At 41.4% G+C, this 19,668-nt stretch overlaps 1 protein-coding gene across 1 annotated transcript in view; it reads left to right on the top strand.

Annotated features, from left to right (window-relative positions):
* The window catches only part of PXDN (peroxidasin), an 80,355-nt gene that overhangs the window by 52,817 nt on the left and 7,870 nt on the right, over positions 1 to 19,668 (top strand). Inside the window, exons 17-18 of the mRNA XM_019538147.1 lie at positions 2,298 to 2,506; positions 17,121 to 17,241. Of these exons, the coding sequence (XP_019393692.1) occupies positions 2,298 to 2,506; positions 17,121 to 17,241 (330 nt within the window). The remainder of the gene's footprint in view (positions 1 to 2,297; positions 2,507 to 17,120; positions 17,242 to 19,668) is intronic.

Here is a 19,668-nt window from a genome sequence, read left to right on the forward strand (position 1 = left end):
TCTACAACTTCTCTTTGAAGCCTGTTGCAATGCTTGACCAGCCTCAGTCAAGAAGTTCTGCCTAACCTACAACCTGTATTTTTTCTGCTGGAGCTTGAGGCCATTGCTCCTAATCCTCTTCCCTCTATCCTCTTTATAATTGCCCTTCAGGCTTTTGAAGATTGTTTTCAAATCTTCCCTCAGTCTTCTTTTCTTCAGGCTAAATAATCTCAGTTGTTTCAGCCTTTCTTCATAAATTATGCTTCCCAAGTTTCTGTCATTTTTGTTGCTCTCTGTTGGAGTGTTTCTAGTTTTTCCACATCTTGAAGCTTGGGGAGCAAAACTGGATGCATTACTCCAGATAAGTCCTTACTAGTGGCCGAATAGAGAAAAAAAAATCACTTCTCTTTGTTTTCTAAGAGACACTTGCTTTAAACAACTCAGCATGTTGTTGGCTTGTTTTTGCAGCAAGAGCATACTGTTGGTTCATATTTAACTTATGATTCCCAGGTCCTCTGCAGTACTGCAGACTAGCCTGTGGTTCCCAGATCTGTTTTTGTGCCTGCAATTATTCCATCCCAAATGCAGGACATTTAACTGTCCATTTTTAATTTCATATGATTTACTTTGGACCATTTCTTTCTTCAGTTTATCCAGGTCATTCTAGATCCTAGTCCTACCCTCCAGTGTGTTTGCAACTGTACCCAACTTGTTGCCACCCAGAAAATGGCTAAGCATAGACTCAATCCAGTTATCCAGATCACTAAGGTTAAAGATAAACAGTAAATCCAGGACAGACCCCTGGGGAACCCCACTTGATACCTACTCCCAACTAGATATCAAGCCATTTATAACAGCTTATTGAGCACAATGTTGCAGCCAGTTGACGTTCTACCTTACAGTATTTTCATCTAGGAGGTACAGAAGTGATGTTCCCCAGAGGTCTGTTTTGAGTCCAATATTGTTCAACATTTTCACTAATACTGGGTTGTATGATGGAATTGTGCTTAGTAAATTTATGGATGAGACCAAGTTCATCTAGCCTTTCAAATTCAAGATGGTAACTAGGTTCTACATTCTCATGCTTTGATCTCAAGGACTGATTTAGAGCTCTCAAAATAAGAAGACATGCACTTTCACATATCAACTCACCAGATGCTCAAAAAACATCTAATGTTCCAAGTAGGGTCCTCCCTGGAACTAGAAGTTATTTGACTAGCATAAATGGGCTAGCCATGTTATATGAATTAACAACCAGTGTAATGCCAGACAAGGCCAAAGCAATTTTTTATGTTAGCAGATGGGGAAGGAGATGTAATTGTACCCTTTTTGCCAAGAAGTTTTTTGTTTTCAGAATTTGTGTGTTCATCAATAGATTGCAGCAGTCTGATGTGTCAGGCTTTTTGAATATTCTGTGGGTCCAAGACCCCTGGCAGATGTTACATTTATTGTGGCAGATATCAAATTTACATGTGATTAATGTACTGTATGTTCAACAAATTTATTGCACCATAAAAATGGCAACCCAGCCATGTTATACATGTAATGTAACATATTTTTGTGTAATACATCTTTGTTACTGGTTTGAAATGCATTTGTGTGGCATGTTAAGCAATGCCCTGCAGTCCTGTAGGAAATCTGTATGCAGGGTTCAGGACAAGGCCGGAAACGTGTCAGGGGGTGGAGGAAGTTTTGTTGTTAGCATTGGGCAGAAGCAGCTTCTGGGTCCATTTCATAATTGTCCCATGGCTGATTCCCAGGATGGAGCAGGGGGCAGCCCTGTGTCGCAGTACAGAATCCAAGGATGTCCTGTGGCCAGTCTCAGGTCATGATCCACTGATTGTCAGGATCAGGCATGGGGCAGCCCTAGGCATGTGATGACAGGCTTCTTGCTCACCAGCAGTCATAAAATTGGCATCTGAGGTATTTTATGCCCAGTCACCAAATCCTCAAAATTGAGAACTGTGTCATTGTGGATGCTCTAATAGTTTTGTATTTTAAATCTGAAAATAAAAAACATAATTTCTTTTCCCCCTCTCCCACATGTTCTGCCACTTACCTCATCTTGTTCCTCTTATGCTAGGAAGATTTCTGCCAGAACAATTTGTTCTGCATGGGAAGATTGTTGTACTAAAGACTCCCGGCTAATTAAAGGCAATATAAAGTTCTCTGTTACTAGTATCCATTTTCCAAATAATAGAACCTTTATCCTTTGAATATACCATTCCAAGGTCTCTAGCAAAATGCAAGCTATTTATCATTGTTTTATCATTGTGAGACCACCTAGGAACTTGTCTTTCTTTTCTGTGAGATTACAGGTTATGGTATGAGAACCCTGGTGTATTTACTCCAGCTCAGCTCACTCAGATCAAGCAAACTTCCCTTGCCAGAATTCTTTGTGACAACAGTGACAACATAACCAAGGTGCAACGTGATGTCTTTAAAGTGGCAGAGTTCCCACATGGATATAGTACCTGTGAAGATATTCCTAAACTGGACCTCAGGATGTGGCAAGATTGCTGTGAAGGTTTGTATACAGTGAATGTAATGCTGAATGAAATACATTCATGTATCCCTTGTTGCTAGTTACTTGTTTTTTAACAAGTAAAATCTTGGGCAAGATTTTTAAGAGGTTTTTTTTTTTTTTTTAGTTACTGCTCAACCTGAAATAGGAAGATGGATAATATGATTACAGAAACAAATGTGAAGCATGCAAAAGTACTATTCAACTTCCACAAAAATGATATGCAGCGAGAGAATCTAGTCAGGTTATGATTTAGCTGAAGTGTTACTAAGACTCTTTGAATAGCTGTCAGTGGGTACATGGGCACTCCAATGCCAGAAGTCAGAATTTTTTTTTTTTTCCTGGCACACTGTACTTTTCTTAGCCTGTATCAGTCCCCTTTAGTCAGTGCCTGGCACCTCCACTCTGTGTAGGTGTGTAAAAGGGAGAGGAAGGACCAGCTATTACTACTTTCCATCTAACTGTAGCTGACAGGCAGAAGAAAGCCTCAAGGGGCATGTCCAGATATGTGCGTACGTTTGGTTCCCTAGGGACAAGTAGTGGCAGTGCACCTTGTGCTGCTACTTGTCCCCAGGAAATGCCCATGCCTTTGGTGCATGGCAAGTTGCCCTGGGTGGGGTAGGGGAGGCTGGGAGCTTCCCAGGGCTGCAACCATGGTGATTCTGCCATGTGGAGCCTAGCTGGCCATGGAGCATGGCTTTGGGTGGCCCAGCTCCACTTTTCAGCAGCCTGCGCTGGCCAAGTGTGCATGGCTCCAGTCTTTTTTCCCTATGGGTTTTTTTGACCCCTGGATATCCAGGGGTCAAAAAAGCCATAGGAAAAAAAAATCCGGTGCAGCATGGAGAACACTGGACTGTGCCAAACGTGGTTGCAGTGCCACATACCACATGGCTGCACTTGTCTGGACATGCCCAAGATGATCATTCCCTCTGTGTATTTTAAATAGTTATTTTTCACATATAGCTGAGGATTAAATACTAATATTTGCTTATTTTAGCATTGGCTTAGGTAACTTCCTTTTTGCTTTTAGGATTTTAAAATTTTAGATTTTAAGACTTTGGAGAGATTTTACCAAAAGCAGGTGAAGACCCGTTACAGTGCAGAGTAAATATTTTAAAGATATTTTATCTTGTGGCATAGCTATCTCCTTCAACAGTGTCCAGTGATAGCTTTTTCCTTATTCAGAAGAAAGCTGTATTCCAAGTATGTCCTGCTTGTGTATCATTTGATAAACAAACAAAAAGTTGAGGTAGGCCATGACTCAAATGCTTTTATTTGAGAAATTAGTGCATATCTGCTTTACATCCAAAATGATCATATCAGTCTGTCTCATCAGGGCTACCTCTGTGGCCTGTGCAGACTCTATACTCCTTTGGCAAAGACTACCCATGTTACAAAATCCTCTTAAAGACATAAAGTCATCTTGAAGATCAAAAAAAGAAGCAGGGTGAAACTTGAAGAAAGCAAAGAGAAAATTTTTGTGTTTTAGTGGGACCCTGATCCTCTTAGCATCATAATTCAGTAATGCTGTTTTCAGATTTGTTAAGTGAACACTAGAGGTACTCTGACTTCATTATAGAGAAAAGGCCTGCTTTGCATATGAATAATCTTGGCTTTGCTCAAGAATTTTAAGAAGAATGACTTATGGTAACTGAGAAGTTACTTTGTCCTTCATGGGAAAATGTTTTTTGCTGAACAAATCAGGGAAAACAAAAACAAATATATTGAGTGACACAGCTATAAGAATTAAATAGATGGATGATTTATTGCATATAAACATCAAGTACAGTAAGCGCAGTTTCAATTCTTGTGTTCTAAATTTTAACCAAACAATGCAATTTAGTAGAAGTTTTGATTGTACTACTATGAAAAATGAATTTTCAAAGTTCTCCATGCATAAATATTGATAATACATAAAACAAAAAATGGAAAGCAGGCAGCCAAAGCCTTTGCAACAAATGGCTTTGGACTTTGGGTTAGATATTGGTCTTTCTCATGAAAAATACAACTACACAGGGAAAGCCCTGTGAAATGCTGTTAATATTTGATGGCATTGTTGAATGTGAGTGTTGTGGAGAGAAATTCTGCGTCTCTGATCTACTTAAATATTCATCAAACCTGATAAATATATTTCTGTGACCTGATTCTGATGGTGAATGAATCTCTACCACATTTGTAGTGTTTTGTTGCATAGAGGAAGTGCCTTGTGCCACCTTATTAACATTAAACTTAGCAGTGGAATTTTGTCATAATTTGAATAGACTTTTCCTAACTCAGGAATATCAGATGTATTGCCCAAATAGCTGATATATTTACATGTAGACAAAGGAGCAAAAGTGTGATTTGACTCTTTTTTTTCTCCAGAGGGGAGACGATAAGACAAGTTGGGGAATCTCCGTTGTCATGTCTAATAGATGATTTACTGGATTGAATACTGACTTCAACAAACTCTGAAGATAGCTAAAGTGCAGTCTTGCCCAAAGAGATAGATAGATGTATATGAGAAGCTTTGTGGATGACTTAACATGATATGTCTGTTATATTTCTTCTCAAAGATGAGTTGCTTCATGAGAAGCTTGAGTTGTTTGCAGAATACAAGCTGCTGGTTTGATAGAGTTCAGTTAAACTTCCCTACATTCTAACTACTGAGAATGTGTCAACATATTTTTCTTGTTTACTCTTAGACTTGGATGGACAAAAATTTGAGAAATGAAATTTATGTTTTTCAGTATATAACATGGAGAAGAATGTTGAATCAACCAATTGTTTAGATAAGGATAAACTTGGATGTTTGACCCTTGTTTCCAAAGGAACTCTGCAAGTATTTCTGCATACTTTGTGAATGATCTTGAGGCAGACAGAAGTCCAAAAAGCAGATTTTTCTATTGGTAATGTAGTGATCACACCATGAACTGCAGAGATTTTCCGTGAGGGGAAAAAAAGTGAAAGAGCCAGAAGAATCAAGCTTTGAAAATGTTCCTTTGTAGGCTCAACTGGTCTTTGGGATATACCAATATGTAAATTGCATATGGTATAATTGCTTCTTATTGGACTAAGGAGCATACATTTCTGGGAATTTTAATATAACTCTTGAATCTTTTATTGTATTTAATTTTCAAAACTTTCAAATGGTAATCTATTGAACTTGTAATATCTTTAAGGATATCCAAGTTTTGTAACCATCTCATCTCATAACTGTAGCTGTAGCCATTGTATCTGATGCAATGTCAGGTCCGTCTTGTGTCGTATTGAAGGGAGATCAAGAGTCTTTAATCAATTCAGAGCTATAGAACCAAGTTATCTCAAGAGACCCAGCACCAGGATGGGTTAAATTTTTCAAACTCAGATGTAGGTATCTGATACCTATACCTTTTGTTAGTCATCTTATATGTCTTTTGCAATCACTGTCTATATACAGTGTGCACAGGTTTAAGGAGTCCTTCACTGATTGCCACTATCTTCCTGTTTGGTAGGGATGAGGGAGTACATCCAATAATTGGTAAGATTTTTTTCTAGCCATTTCCAGTGGAATGTCTAGGAGATCAGTAATTCCTTTTAAGAAACTGCTGGATTTTTTTTTTTTTAATAATTGAATGAGGAGGAACATGAAGCCACCTCTTCATCCAGAGAAAACAATGATGCTACCAGAGGAAGTTCAGTATGGAGATGTTGTTCCTCCTCAGAGGTATGTTGTTGCTGTTGTTGAGGCGAATCTTGGAATTAAGGGCTGGGTTGTGATGTATAAGATTCCACTAGTGAAGGTGCCATTGGTTTGGAATATGTTGATGATACAGGATGTTTGAAATAGGAATGACTGTATGACAACTAGTGAGGAAGACCATCTAGTGTAGGAAGACTGTATGATAAGCTTGTCAGTGGATATCAAGCAACATGTGAACATCTATTTGTCTTATGTCCTGCAATCTAAATTGGTGTCTAAATTGAGTTTCTGCAGAAAAGTGAGCTAGTGTGTATGAAAGGGAGCAATAAATTTCTGAGGAGATATATGCCCTGTCTACACAGCTTACGGCACAGCAATGCTAACACATGCTGCAATCCAGGTAGGATACATCACATCTGCTCTATGTATACTAGCACCTAAACTACAAAAAGTATAGCACTGTGCTAGGCAGTTAGTGCCTACCTGTATTAATGCGGCTACATTTACTTCCATTCTGAGAGGTAATACACCTCAAGTAAGCCTGCCATATCTCAGCACTGATGTTGCTTTGCACTGAATAGAAATACCCTTAGTCTTTTTTTTGATTGTTCCTCTATCTTCTGCTCGGTAGAAGAGTGGGATGTACTCTTGGAGACGGTCCATGGCCTAGCTTTTTCTGCAAGGTGAAATGTTTGAACACTGAGGATCCAGTATTGTCCAACTTCAGATTTTTCCAGCAGAGCTTCCCAGTCATGCCTTAAATTAATTTTATCGCCTGTCTAGATTTTTTCCAAGTTTTTTTCTTTTTAGTAGGGTAATTAAAATAGAACATATTGTTCAAAAGGAGACCATGCCATCCAAAAATCATGTTACCTGCTTCAAAAGTTAGATGCCAGATTTATGGTTGTTTGTGAAACCTTAATTTTCCTGTTCTTCCTATTGGGAGTTTCCAGCTGCATTTTTTAACCCAAAGGTTGGAAATCAGGTTCCAGGGTATAGTTTGGAAAAGTCTGGCTGATGATTGGCAGGGAACCAAAATAGGCAATTAACTCTTATTCCAAATGCCTGAGAGGTGGGATTTGCTACTGGGATAGGTCTTGAAGGACAGGTTTATAGGCAGAGAGCTTTAATTTTAATAAGAAAATGTGTTGTTTTCCTGACCCCTCCTCTTCTGAAAAGTGAAGAAGGGAAGTTGTATGATTTCTTTGCAGTGTCATTACATAACAGAAACCATCCTAAGCCATGTTTTGGAAATGGACCCTTTCACTGTTAGAAATGGAGTCAAAAAAAGATGTGCGATTGCACCAACACTCTTTTCCATCTGTATTGCAGCTATTCTGCATCTCATTGCTGGCAGACTTCCCTCTGGAGTCAGCATCCAGTATTATATGGACAGGAATCTCTTTAACATCAACTGGTTATGTTCCAAATCCAAGATTACCTACACCTTCATTACCGGTCTTCAGTATACCGATGACTGTGTTGCGTGTGTGTACTTAATTGAAGAGCTTATGTATGCTTCTGTAAAGTATATAAAATGCTTGGACTCGCTGTCAACATCACAAAAACAAAGATATTTCACCAAACCACCCCAAACCAACTAGCTGCTCTTCCACAAATTATAGAGGAAAATTCATGAGGAATGATGATAATTTTCCTTATCTAGGTAGCCACCTTTCCCAAAACATTAACATAAATGACATTCAACACTAGGAAAAAATCTATCACTGTTGCCTTTGGAGGTCTCCAAAATTGTGTCTTTGAAAATCAGGACATCAGGACCCAAACTACACTTCTCATCTACTAAGTTGTTGTCATTCCTACCCTGTTTATGGATGTGAAGCTTGGCTGACCCATCAGAAACACCTGAAAGTCTTGGAACATTACCATTAGTGATGTCTTTGGAAAATCCTTCATATTGGAAGGACAGAAGAACAAACACCAACATTCAGGATCAAGCAAGCACTGCCAGCATCGAGGGTATGTTTATATGGCACCAGCTGCATTGGACAGGACATATCATAAGGATGCCTGACCAATGGGTCACAAAACACATCCTATATTCGCAACTTACTCATGGGCAAAAGAGATTCAAGGACACCTTGAAGGCCAATCTGAAGAAATGCAACATTAACATTGAATCATCCCTGATAGCATAACGATATAGGATAAAGCATCAATCATTTCAAGGAAACTGACTTCAGTATGGGGATGGATAGATGAGAGAGATAAAAGGAAGGAGGTATGACCCAGTATCACTAGGGTCTATTCCTTCTGCCTGGAACTATTTGCTATGTGTCTGCAGTCAAACATGCAGATCTTGGATGATCGGACTCATCAATGACTTCCCTTTTTTACTGGAACTCACATTGAGGCACTACTACCACTGAACCTCTTCACCTGCTTCCTTTACTCCATCATTCTGAGCAATCTAAAAAAAGCCTCAATGTCTGTTGTTACTCTTTAGGTGCATCTACATGTGCATTAATGTGCTTTTCCTAAGGCGCATTAAATTTAGTACGTCCAATATGAGGTACTAAATTAATGAGCATTAGGCTGGCCTAATGTGAAGTAGTGCAAGTGCACTTTTTAGGTGACACAATGCAGAGTAGCCTATATTACTGCACATTAGCATAATAGCATGTTTTTTATGCATCTCTTTAATGTGCAGTAAAATAGGCTACTGCACATTAAATCGCACCTGTAGATGCGCTCTGTCACAGGTGAAGATCCTACTCTTTCCTGTCATGGTAGGTGTTCCCTGGCCTACTTAGCATGACCTAAGTACCCGCTGGAAATTCACTGTAGAGGTGTTTGATAAAAGTATGCAGAACTTTCCTGCCATCTCCCCTTTGACTGCCTGGTAAAGAGTTTCTGTGATTCTTTTTGAGTCATTCTTTAGCCAAGCTTAAACTTTAACCCCTGGAGGATCATATTCAGGAAAACCTTGCAAAAAGCTTTCACTCATTCACTTCACCCACAGGGGTTCTGGTCTTGTTCATCTTAAAGATGTCTCTTTATGGTTGTGCATAGATTACAGATAATTATCAGAATCACAATTCAGAACCATCCTTATGAGTGCTCTTTTGGAATGAGTGCACACTGTAAGGATTTTCACTAAGCTTCACCTTTTCAGAGCCTAGAGCTGGTTTTGTATCCAAGAGGAAGATAAGTAGAAAACAGCCTTTCAAACTCTGAATGGACAGGTGGATAGATACCTAGCCCTATTGTTTAGTCTCCTTGCAGTGCTCCAGCCAGATTCTAGCACTCGGTAAATTACATCTATAGGGGGATATTGGATCAATTTTATTGTGATCTATTTAGATGATATTCTGATTTTTTTTTTTTTAAATCACCTGATCTTCGTACTATTGTAGTATCATGTTAGAATAATTTGTGAAACTGGAAAAACGTGAATTTAGTCCTATATGAAGCTCCTAGGTTGTCATATCCTCACAAGTGTTTTAAAATGAACTCGAATAAGATTAAAGCTTATCACAAATTGGACATATCTGAGGGATTTGCAGGGAGTATAGTCCTTCCTTGGTTTTGAAATTTAAATCAATCCTTCATCAAGGATTTCTTCAGGTGACTACCTAATCTAATTGTCCTACTCCAAATGGAGGCCCATTTCTCTTGGATGGAATATACCCAGGTTGCTTTCAGCAAGCTAAAACAAGCTTTTACTCTGGCCCCTTTAGCAGTGCACTTGGACATAGATATGGAAGCAGATACGTTAAGCCTTCATTGTGGAAGCAGATACATGAGGCTTCACAAACAGGGCTGTCCAGATGGGCTTGTGAAGCGACCTGGCTGTTGCACCTGCTACTCCCATGAGTTGGCATTCTTGTAGAACAGCACTGCAATATATGGGAGAAGAAACTACTACCCATCAAGTCCACAGTGGAGTAATGGAACAATCTACTCAACGTCTCTTGCTTAGGTCCTCCCAGTCATAAGAACCCTGAACACTTGCATATTGCAAGAGGCCTTAATTACAGGCATATCCACTGGTTTGTTTTACCTGGTTTTATTTCATACTTGTGTACTCTCAGGGCACAAAGAATGCCAAAAATGCTTTCTCTTACAGAAAAGAATGCCATAAAGTCCTTCTCAAACCCTTCATGACTATTTTGTAGGGCTGTACCAGTAAAGATTATTTTTGGCCAATACTGATGGCCAATTATTAACTAGCCGTATTGGCCAGTACCATCCGATAGCCGATATGTAGCCTGGCAGCTTGAGAACAGCATCCAGCCAGTGAGTCTGTTGCGGGCAGAGACGTGGGGGAGGGAGACGGCTGATTGAGGCCCCCATGGTGAGGAAGGGTAGGGTCAGGGGCAGGTACTACCCAGCCAAGGTGGTGAATGGATCCCCAGGGCTGGTCATGGGAGGCACATACAGGAGGGGGCGGGGGCGGGGTGACTGCAGGCTCAGGCCCAGAGACTATGCTGGCCTCTGCCTAGTGGGGGCAGGCTGGGCCAGGGCTGAGTTGGGGCAGGCGGGGCGAGTGGCAGCAATGCTGGGAGGGATGGCTGCGACAAATTTTGTGGTGGCTGTAGCTCATCCTGCAACCCTTCCCTCCCAGTGCCACTGCCGTCCACCTGGAGCTCAGCACTGGCCCAGCCCCCTCACCAGAAAGAGGCTGGCACAGCCCCTGGCCCCAAGCCTCCCCTCACCCCACACACAAATCTGGGGGGGCACATGCCCCTTATGCCAACCCTGGGAGTGTGCGCAGAAGCAGGGAGCCACCTATTTTCCCACCACCCCACACCCCGTGGACAAGCTTCCTGTGGCGCCATCCTGCAACCTGCACCAGGGCCCCATTTATTGCTTTAGCTGGGCAGAGCCTGCCCTTGCCCCACTCCCTCCCTCACTGTGGGGGCCTCAATTGCTCCCCAGCCCCATGCCCCTTCCTCCCCACAGATTTACTGTGCAACTATGCAAAAGATATTTAACATAGATCTTAACTCTACACTCACATATTTTGGGGTCCTTTGGTTTTTAGTTTTTTTGGTTTTTTGGTTTTACAAATTACAAGATACCAATACCTATTACTACTTTATTCTGCTTCATGCCTCCCATACCTACAGCACCTGAATTTCTCAATTATTTTTGTCAAGTTTTAGTAGGAGCTTGAAGCCAAGCTCTAGACAGCCAAGAACATCTACAAATATTAGACTGACTGACACAGATCATGCCCTTCTGGATTTGCATTTGGGGATCAAGTGTGATTTGTCTACATGAATCCTTAGCTTTACATGTACGTCAGCTAACTTTGCTTACTGGTACCTGGAATCTTTCCAGATTATCCAACAGGTATTTAGGCATGTTCAAGATCTGCCTGTCGGGGGCAATGAAATTTGTACTGTCTTTTTCATGTGTCAGTATTGGAAACCATACCAGAAAAAAACTTTCCTTGAACTCTTTAGCACTCCTTTCCCACTGTTTAGAATTTGGGGAGTGGAAGAAGTTCATCCTTGACTGAAAATTGATTTAAGTGAAGCTTTGGTGCTTTTATTCATTTGAGAAATCTACAGAACTTGTTCTTCAGACTTGGGTTCTGGTTCAAAGACCTGGATTTCAATCCTTCTTTAACCACTAATCCAGGAAGCCAAGCTTTTCTTGTTTTTCCCTATCCTCAACACTCACACTCAAAATAAAAAGCAGGACACATACAAGATATGAGAAGAGCAGTTGAAATTAAACTCATTGGTTTAGAAAAAGATCTTAATTCATTTCCTTTCACTCTGGGCTGTGAGTATTCAGATTTTCTGTGTGCAGTGTGCTCTACTTCCATGCATTAAAAAGTGCATAGTTTACTTAGCTGTATAATACAATGACAGTTCCATGTTTCTGCCTACTGCAGATAACTGATATTTGATATAAACATAACACCTACATGCATAAACTACTCAAATCTATAGTATCTTTGAGCACCACCGTCTACTTTGTAATGCACTTGAACTCTGTTTCACGCTGTTTCATAATTAGTGCCAAAAATGGTGAAGGGGTGAAGCAGCTGTCAAAAGTTCTAGAAGCCCTGAAAATGACAGGGATACAGTTTCAGGACTCCTGTCTCCCCTCATTGTCAAGACTTAGAATATCTCCCTATGCTGATTAGCTCTCCTCATTTCAAGGCTTTTAATAGTGGTATTGTATTCAAGACAGTCCAGTGATGTGATAGAAGCAAGATTTGTGAAGTGAGGCAATACCTTTTATTGGGAAAACTTTTATAGCTGGGAGACATAGGAAACAATTTTTCCCAGTTCAAATCTGGGGAAGAAGTCCATGTTGGGGTGGGGAGAGTGTCCGCAGCTGGCACTTTCCCCCTCAGCAGCAGGGGCTTTGGCAGTAGTTGCCTTCCCCTGCCTCCATGGGGACAATCTCAAGGCAGAGAAGAGAGAACAGAGGAAGGAAAAGGAGAGAAAGCCTATCTTATGACTTACTTTCCCCTGCAGAGAGACCTGAAACTTATGTGGGTCTGTGGCTGAAGGATTAGACTCTTAAGTCACAGTAAGACCCATCAATAAAACATGGTACAGATCAACTTCGATTTGAGGGATTCTGCCACCAGTGACGGAGACAAATGATAGCTGTGGACACTCTCTATGTGCCGCTGTGGGGAAAAGCAGTAGTGGTGGGTGCTTTCCCTGTGCAGCCATGGGGAAAGCAGTAGTAGCAGTGTCTGAATTTTGCTACCAGCTTAGCCCCGTGGATGCAGGCTGGATAAAACGGCTATGGCTACTGTTGGTTGCTGGCCCCTGTCATGGACCAAAAGGGCTTCAGCAAGTACAGAAAGTGTTGTCCATCAACTTTATAAAACATTACAGGACTGACCCTAATTCACAGAATCATAGAAAATTAGTGTTGGAAGAGACCTCAGCAGGTCATCTAGTACAACCCCCTGCTCAGAATAGGTCTATCTCCAACTAGATCACCTTAGCCAAGGCTTTGTGTTGCTGGGTCTTAAAAACCTTCAAGGACAAGGATTCCACAACCTCTCTGGGTAACCTGCTCCAGTGTTTTAGTACTCTCATAGTGAAAAGTTTTTTCCTAAGATCTAACTTAAACTTCCCTTGCTGCATCTTGAGACCACTGCTTCATGTTCTGTTATCTTCTCCATATTAAATAAACCCAGTTCCCTCAGCCTCATCAGAAGTTGTGTGTCCCCTAACCATCTTTGTTGTCCTCTGCTGGACTGTCCAACTTGTCCACAAGCTTTCTGTAGTGGTGGACCCAAAACTGGACACAGTACTCCAGATGTGGCTTCACCAGTACTGAATACAGGGGGAAGAGTCTCTTCCCTCGATCTGCTGGCAATGCTCCTACTAATGCAGCCCAGGATGACTTTAGCCCTCTTTGCAACAAGGGCATACTATTGGCTTATATTCAGCTTATTTTCTGTTTTAACCCTCCAGGTCCTTTTGTACAGAGCTGTTGCTTAGCCTGTTGGTCCCCAGCTGTACTGGTGCATGGGATTGTTCCATCCTAAGTGCAGGGCTTTGCATTTGTCCTTATTGAACCTCATGAGATTTCTTTTGGTCCAATCCTCTATTTTGTCATGTTCTCTCTGAATCCTAGCCCTACCCTCCACTGTACCTACTACTCCCCCCAGCTTGGTGTCATCTGCAAACTTGTTGAGGGTGCACTCCAACCCATCTTCCAGGACATTGATGAAGATACTGAACAAAACTGGCCCCAGCACTGATCCCTGGGACACTCCACTTGGTACCAGGTGCCAACTAGACCTTAAGCTATTGACTACTACCCTCTGAGCCCAATGATCTAGCCAGTTTTTGTCTCCCTTACAGTCCATTAATTCAACCCATACTTTCTTAGCTCGCTTGCGAGAATGTTGTGGGGGACCATATTAAAAGTCTTGCTTAAATCAAGGTATATCACATCTACTGCTCTTCCCACAGAGTCAGTCATCTCATCATAGAGGGCAATCACATAAGTCAGGCATGACTTACCCTTGGTGAATCCATGCTGACTGTTCCTAACCACCTTCTTCTCCAAGTGATTAGAAATGGATTCCTTGAGGACCTGTTCCATCATTTTTCCAGGAACTGAGGTGAGGCTGACCAGTCTGTAGGTCCCCACATCCTCCTCCTTCCCTTTCTTAAAAATGGCCACTATATTTGCCCTTTTCAAATCGTCTGGAACCTCTCCCAATCGCCATGAGTTTTCTAAAATAATGGCCAGTGGCTCTGCAGTCGCATTGGCCAACTGCCTCAGCCCCATGGATACATTCAGCTTTTCTAAATAGTCCCAAACCTGTTCTTTTACCACTGTTGGCTGCTCACCTCCTCCCTAACATGTTCTGTCAGATGCAGTAATCTGGGAGCTGACCTTTCCTGTAAAGAATGAGGTGAATAAGGCGTCGAGTACTTCAGCCCTTTTTACATTATCTGTCTCTAGATTGTCTCCCCAGTTTAGTAAAGGACCCACAATTTCCCTGATTTTCTCTTATTGCTGACATACTTATAGAAACCCTTCTTGTTACCCTTCACATCCCTTGCTAGCTTTACCTCTAATTGCACTTTGGCCTTCCTAACTTCATCCCGGTGTGCCTGAACTATACTTATACTCCTCCCTAATCATTTGTCCAAGTTTCCACTCCTTGTGAGCTTCCTTTTTGTGTTTTAGCTCACTGAAGAGTTCCCTGCTAAATCAAGCAGGTCTTCTGCCACATCAGTATGGTTTGTTCCTGTACCCTGAGTAAGGTTTCTTTAAACTAAAGTCAGCTCTCCTGGACTCCTTTCCCCATGAGACTGGCCTCCCAGGGGATCCTGCCTATCAGTTGTGAGTGAGCTGAAGTCTGCTGTTCTGAAGTCCAGGGTGCTTACTTTGCAGATCTCCTTGTTTCCTTTACTTCTGCAGACCTACGCATCTGTAGGAAGTTGCACCATGAGGTTGTCCCTGTATAACTTAATTTTTTATTAATTTTTATTGATCATATTTTTTCATCTGCTCGTCTTTCTAGTTAAATTTGTTCTGTAGTGTTCGCTGTGTCGCATCCATCTCAAGCTGTGAACACATAAGAGTGCTGAAGCTGGAGGCATAAACCTGAAGTGAATTCCACTTGGTAGCTGAACGCAAATTAAGTAGGCTGGGTATTTGAAAGCCTGGGTAACGAACAGGTTTTGCACTGAAAGTTAGACATTCAAAAACTTGAAAAATGTAGTTCTGATTTGTTGGAACAGGGGAACAATTTTCAGAGATTGTGGCCTGTTTACAGTCTGGCATCATGAATTAACCTGTTCATGTGATAACTATGGCGTCAGGCAGACTAGTTTAGAAAGTTAGATCTTATAATGTCCTCTTTGGGAATGACATCCTCCATAATCTATTCTAGATAAGATAAATCCTTTATGTGCTTCTAAAGTCTTTGGGCAGTCCCATGCTAATTATAAACATGGTGGAATGCAGGATAAGAATTAAGAAATACATGCACGGGAGTTGCTATTTCCATATAGCTTTAGAGCAGGGGTGGGCAAAATGGTAGATCCAGTCAGCAACCAGACTCCATTTCCCAGCAGCTCATGCCTGCATGGCTGGGACAGGTTTCCATGGAGACCTGAGCAGTAGCCACACTGACAGTGCAAGGCCAGGGTTTCTGTGGAGGCTGGCCCCAACAGGACTGGCAGGGCATGCAGCAGAGTGCAGGGCTGCTCCAGAGTTCAGCTGGGATCTTGCATGTGGTCCAGAGCCAAGGCAGAGCCATGATCTATACCCTGCACGCCCCAGGCACAGGCATGCAGGCAGCAGATCGTGGCTTTGCAACGGCTCCTTGCAGTGATCATGGTGTGGTCTGGAGCCAGGGGAAAGCCGTGATCTGCCTACACATCCCTACCTGGAGCATGCAGGCTGCAGATCATGGCTCTGCCCTGGCTCTGGACTATGCTGTCACTGCCAGGGCCGGGCTCTAGAGCAGCTCCCTGCCTTCTGGCGCACCTTGCCAGCAAGGGTGGTGCCAGGGAAGGGGCTCGGGCCACCCCATAATTCCCCATAGCCACCCCTCACAGTGGCGCCGCTGCCCACCCTGCACAGGCAGCAGCAGCTGATCATACTCCACTTCCACCTGCAGGATACCCCCCTCAGTGCCCCCACCAGGAAGGGACTGGCACTGCTGCTGCCCGCTAGAGCTGCTGGGGCCAGTCTCCACAGAAACCCCACTCTCGCACTATCACAGTGTGACTGCTGCTGGGGTCTCCATGTCAGCTGGCCCCAGCTACACAGGCAGGGGCTGCTGGAAAATGGAGTTCATTGCTGGCTGGATTCAGCCCATGGGCCAGACTTTGCCTGCCCCTACTCTAAAGATACTTCAAATACAGGAAATGGTCCATTTTAGCTAGGAAACTGCCAGTAAATAGATTTTGCTTTTTTGAGCACCCAGTTAGGCAACTAAAATCTGGGATTTGAAAACCTTTGTCTTGCATTATTAGTAAACAGAATGATGATTTCACAAGTTTTTGCTAAAGTGATATTACTATACAATTCACTCTGACCCCTTCTATCTCCCTTAGGTAAGATATACTAACTGAATTAAAAAGTAGTAAAAACAGTTTTTTTAACTGAATCCCCACAGTTAGAAGATCTGATGAGTGCCTTTTTACTTAGTCTCTTTTCGGAATAGAACTATGCTGTTGACAAAATTACAACCTTCAGAAACCATACATCGTTCTGAATGATTCATAGTGGTATTCTATTAATTATGGAAAAGGTAGATATCATAAAAGGAGAAATGTTATTGTTCTATAAGGTAAAAACTTTTAAAAGTCCCCTTCCCAAAAAACAGACTATTCAAAAAACAACAACTTTCAAGCAGAAAAAATATTGGAGAAGTGGTCAAAGATTCATTTTATGCTACTCTTGAAAGATAACCATTTCAGATTTATTTTATCATCTTTTGCTAGTTTTGTTTCTAATATGCACTTTGTCTAATTTCAGATTGTAGAACTAGAGGACAGTTTAATGCATTTTCATACCACTTTCGGGGAAGACGCTCTGTTGATTACAGCTTCCAGGAGGACAAGCCCTTAAAGAAAGCAAAAACACTAAAAACAGTAAGGTAAGGGTATATATAATGCAAAGTATGGGAAAGGATTTATTTTTTCAAGTAAGGAAAGCTGAATGATTTGTTGTAAATGCAGTCTCTATTCCATAGGTTTTTTGATAAATTTAATTTTGACAGATCTAAATATACAGCAGCAGTAGTGCTCACCTTCCAGCTCAGCATCAGTAATAATAATAATAATAATAATACTAGTAATTCAATCCTAGTTTCTTTTCCTCAAAAGAAATATGGACTAACAAAGGTAAAAGGAGTAATTTATAGGTCTTTGTTACATCCACGTGCCAGGAACATGTTCAAACTCCTGCTGTTCTTATAATGATCTAAGCAGTGAGTTATATGTAGTCTAGCCTCTCTCTCCCCACATGTCACTTAACACTTAATTAAAAATTAGGCCAGGCCAGAGACTGGGGACAACAGAAGCGAAATCAGTAATAGTGGATCTTTTCAGAGCAGGGACTGTGGAGAGGTGTGTTGTCAAGGTGATGGTTGTGGCTTCCTGATCCTTAATTTTCTCCAGCACTGATATAAGTTAGAGAAGCCTAGAATCTGTTCTAGTCTGACAACTGGTAATGGCCCATAAGGGGCCATACCCTGATTGCATATTACTAAAGTAAAGTGGAATCTGCTTTATCCTGACATATCCTTTCTTTGCCTTACTCTGCTGTGGTATACTGGAGTCAGTCAATGCAGGAACTATAACTGTCTGCTTTATGTCAGAGACCTGTTGTTTATCCCAAGGGAATTTTTGGACTGGCAGTGGCAGCAAATTTTAGCTCCTCTGCAATATCTGGAGCTGAGAGGAGGACACTTTGCTTTTGTTTGTTTTTAACTCTAGGAGGATGTCCAGTCCTTTGCATAGTAAGAGCCCATCGTGTCTCCTTTCTGTTAAGAAGTTGTGTTCCTTGTGGCCTAGATACCACATGCTGCATCTGTTAAGCAAGCTTCTTCAGTTATGACTCTATTAGATGATAGTGGTTCCCAAGAATCTTACAGCCCGTTTTAAGGAAAAAATATCCACATTTTATAGTGCATAATTCAAGAATAAAATCAAGCCTTGACCCCTTAGAAGTGTTGGAATCCCCTCAGACTGAAAGAACAATCCGAATGAAACAGATTCTTATGTGGAATTTGCAGTATATTACTTGTATTTTATATGTATACATCTGAAATTTTTTTTGCCAGATTCTCTTACACCTGTTAGGCACATGGTAAAATTAGCTGCCAAAGGCTGTGGACAAAAAGAAACTTGCAGCAGCTTCAAAAGGGGAGGGGAAGTTGCTGCTTAGGAGCAGGTTGAGCAGCTGATACGTTGTACCTGTTATGTGTACATGGACCTGTAGCAGTAGATGTGTAGCAAAACCACTCAAACTTTAACCCTGCTTCATCCAAGATCAAAGCTGAGGTGATTTACCTCACTTGTATCGCTCTGGAACCATACAGACATAGCAGTTCCAATGTAACCGCTGATTCATATTCCCCAGTCGTAGCTCCCTGTCTCCTTTTGAAGCCACTCCAAGTGAGTGTTTGCCTAGACCCAAGTATGATTCTCTTTCACCCTGCTTCAATCCCTGAAAAACTGTTAATATAGAGGGTGGGTCCTCTTCCTTACTCCTAGAAGCTCTATTTTACAAGAAAAATGACAGTCAAGCTAAATTATTCTGTTCCTTTCAATTCATTTCCTTCTCAAGCCAAATAATCAATAAAGCAAGAGTGATCCCAGCTTGCTCCAGTTTGTGCTTTATCTTAACACCTCGGTGGATGCTGTACTCAGGAAATGAGAATACAGCATAGAACAAAATTAAAAATACAGAACATTTTCTGGCCATACATTCAATTTTTACCTATAATAATCTGTAAGCCAGAACAACTGTTACAGAAAATTGGTAAGTGCAAACAGGAATCAAAACAGTGCTTACAGGTTTGATTTGTGCTAACTACAAATATATGCATCTCAGGTCCTTGGCTACTTGAACAGTGTTTTAAAAATATTTATGTTTTTAAATAAGCAGTCTTTTTCCTTTCAGTTGCTGCTAGTGAAGAGTACTTAGTCACAGCAAAAAGTAATAAAATACAAATTCTCCAACAGAGCATTTTAGCACTTCCCACTATCTAGCCAGATAAATTTATCTTCCTTGGAGAGAAAAGTTGTATTTGAAGTAAATTTGGCCTTTCTATTTGCTATGCATACTTCAGCCTTTTAATAATAAATCTATATACTAGCAGGCCCCCAGTGATGTAGGTAGTCATAGAATGAAAAAGACTCTGACCCTAAAGAATTCATCTTCTGGAAGATGAGGCTAAGACAGGCTGTTTTGAGATGTCTAGTTGAAGCAACAAAGTAAAAGAAGGTACCGGGTAATGTGGGGCCCCTGCAAGACACACTAGGAAATCTAGTCATCACACCAGATGGCAAAGCCTAAC

This window comes from Crocodylus porosus, unplaced genomic scaffold (assembly GCF_001723895.1).
Source record: "Crocodylus porosus isolate Cpor-Errol unplaced genomic scaffold, CroPor_comp1, whole genome shotgun sequence".
NCBI lineage: Eukaryota > Metazoa > Chordata > Crocodylia > Crocodylidae > Crocodylus > Crocodylus porosus.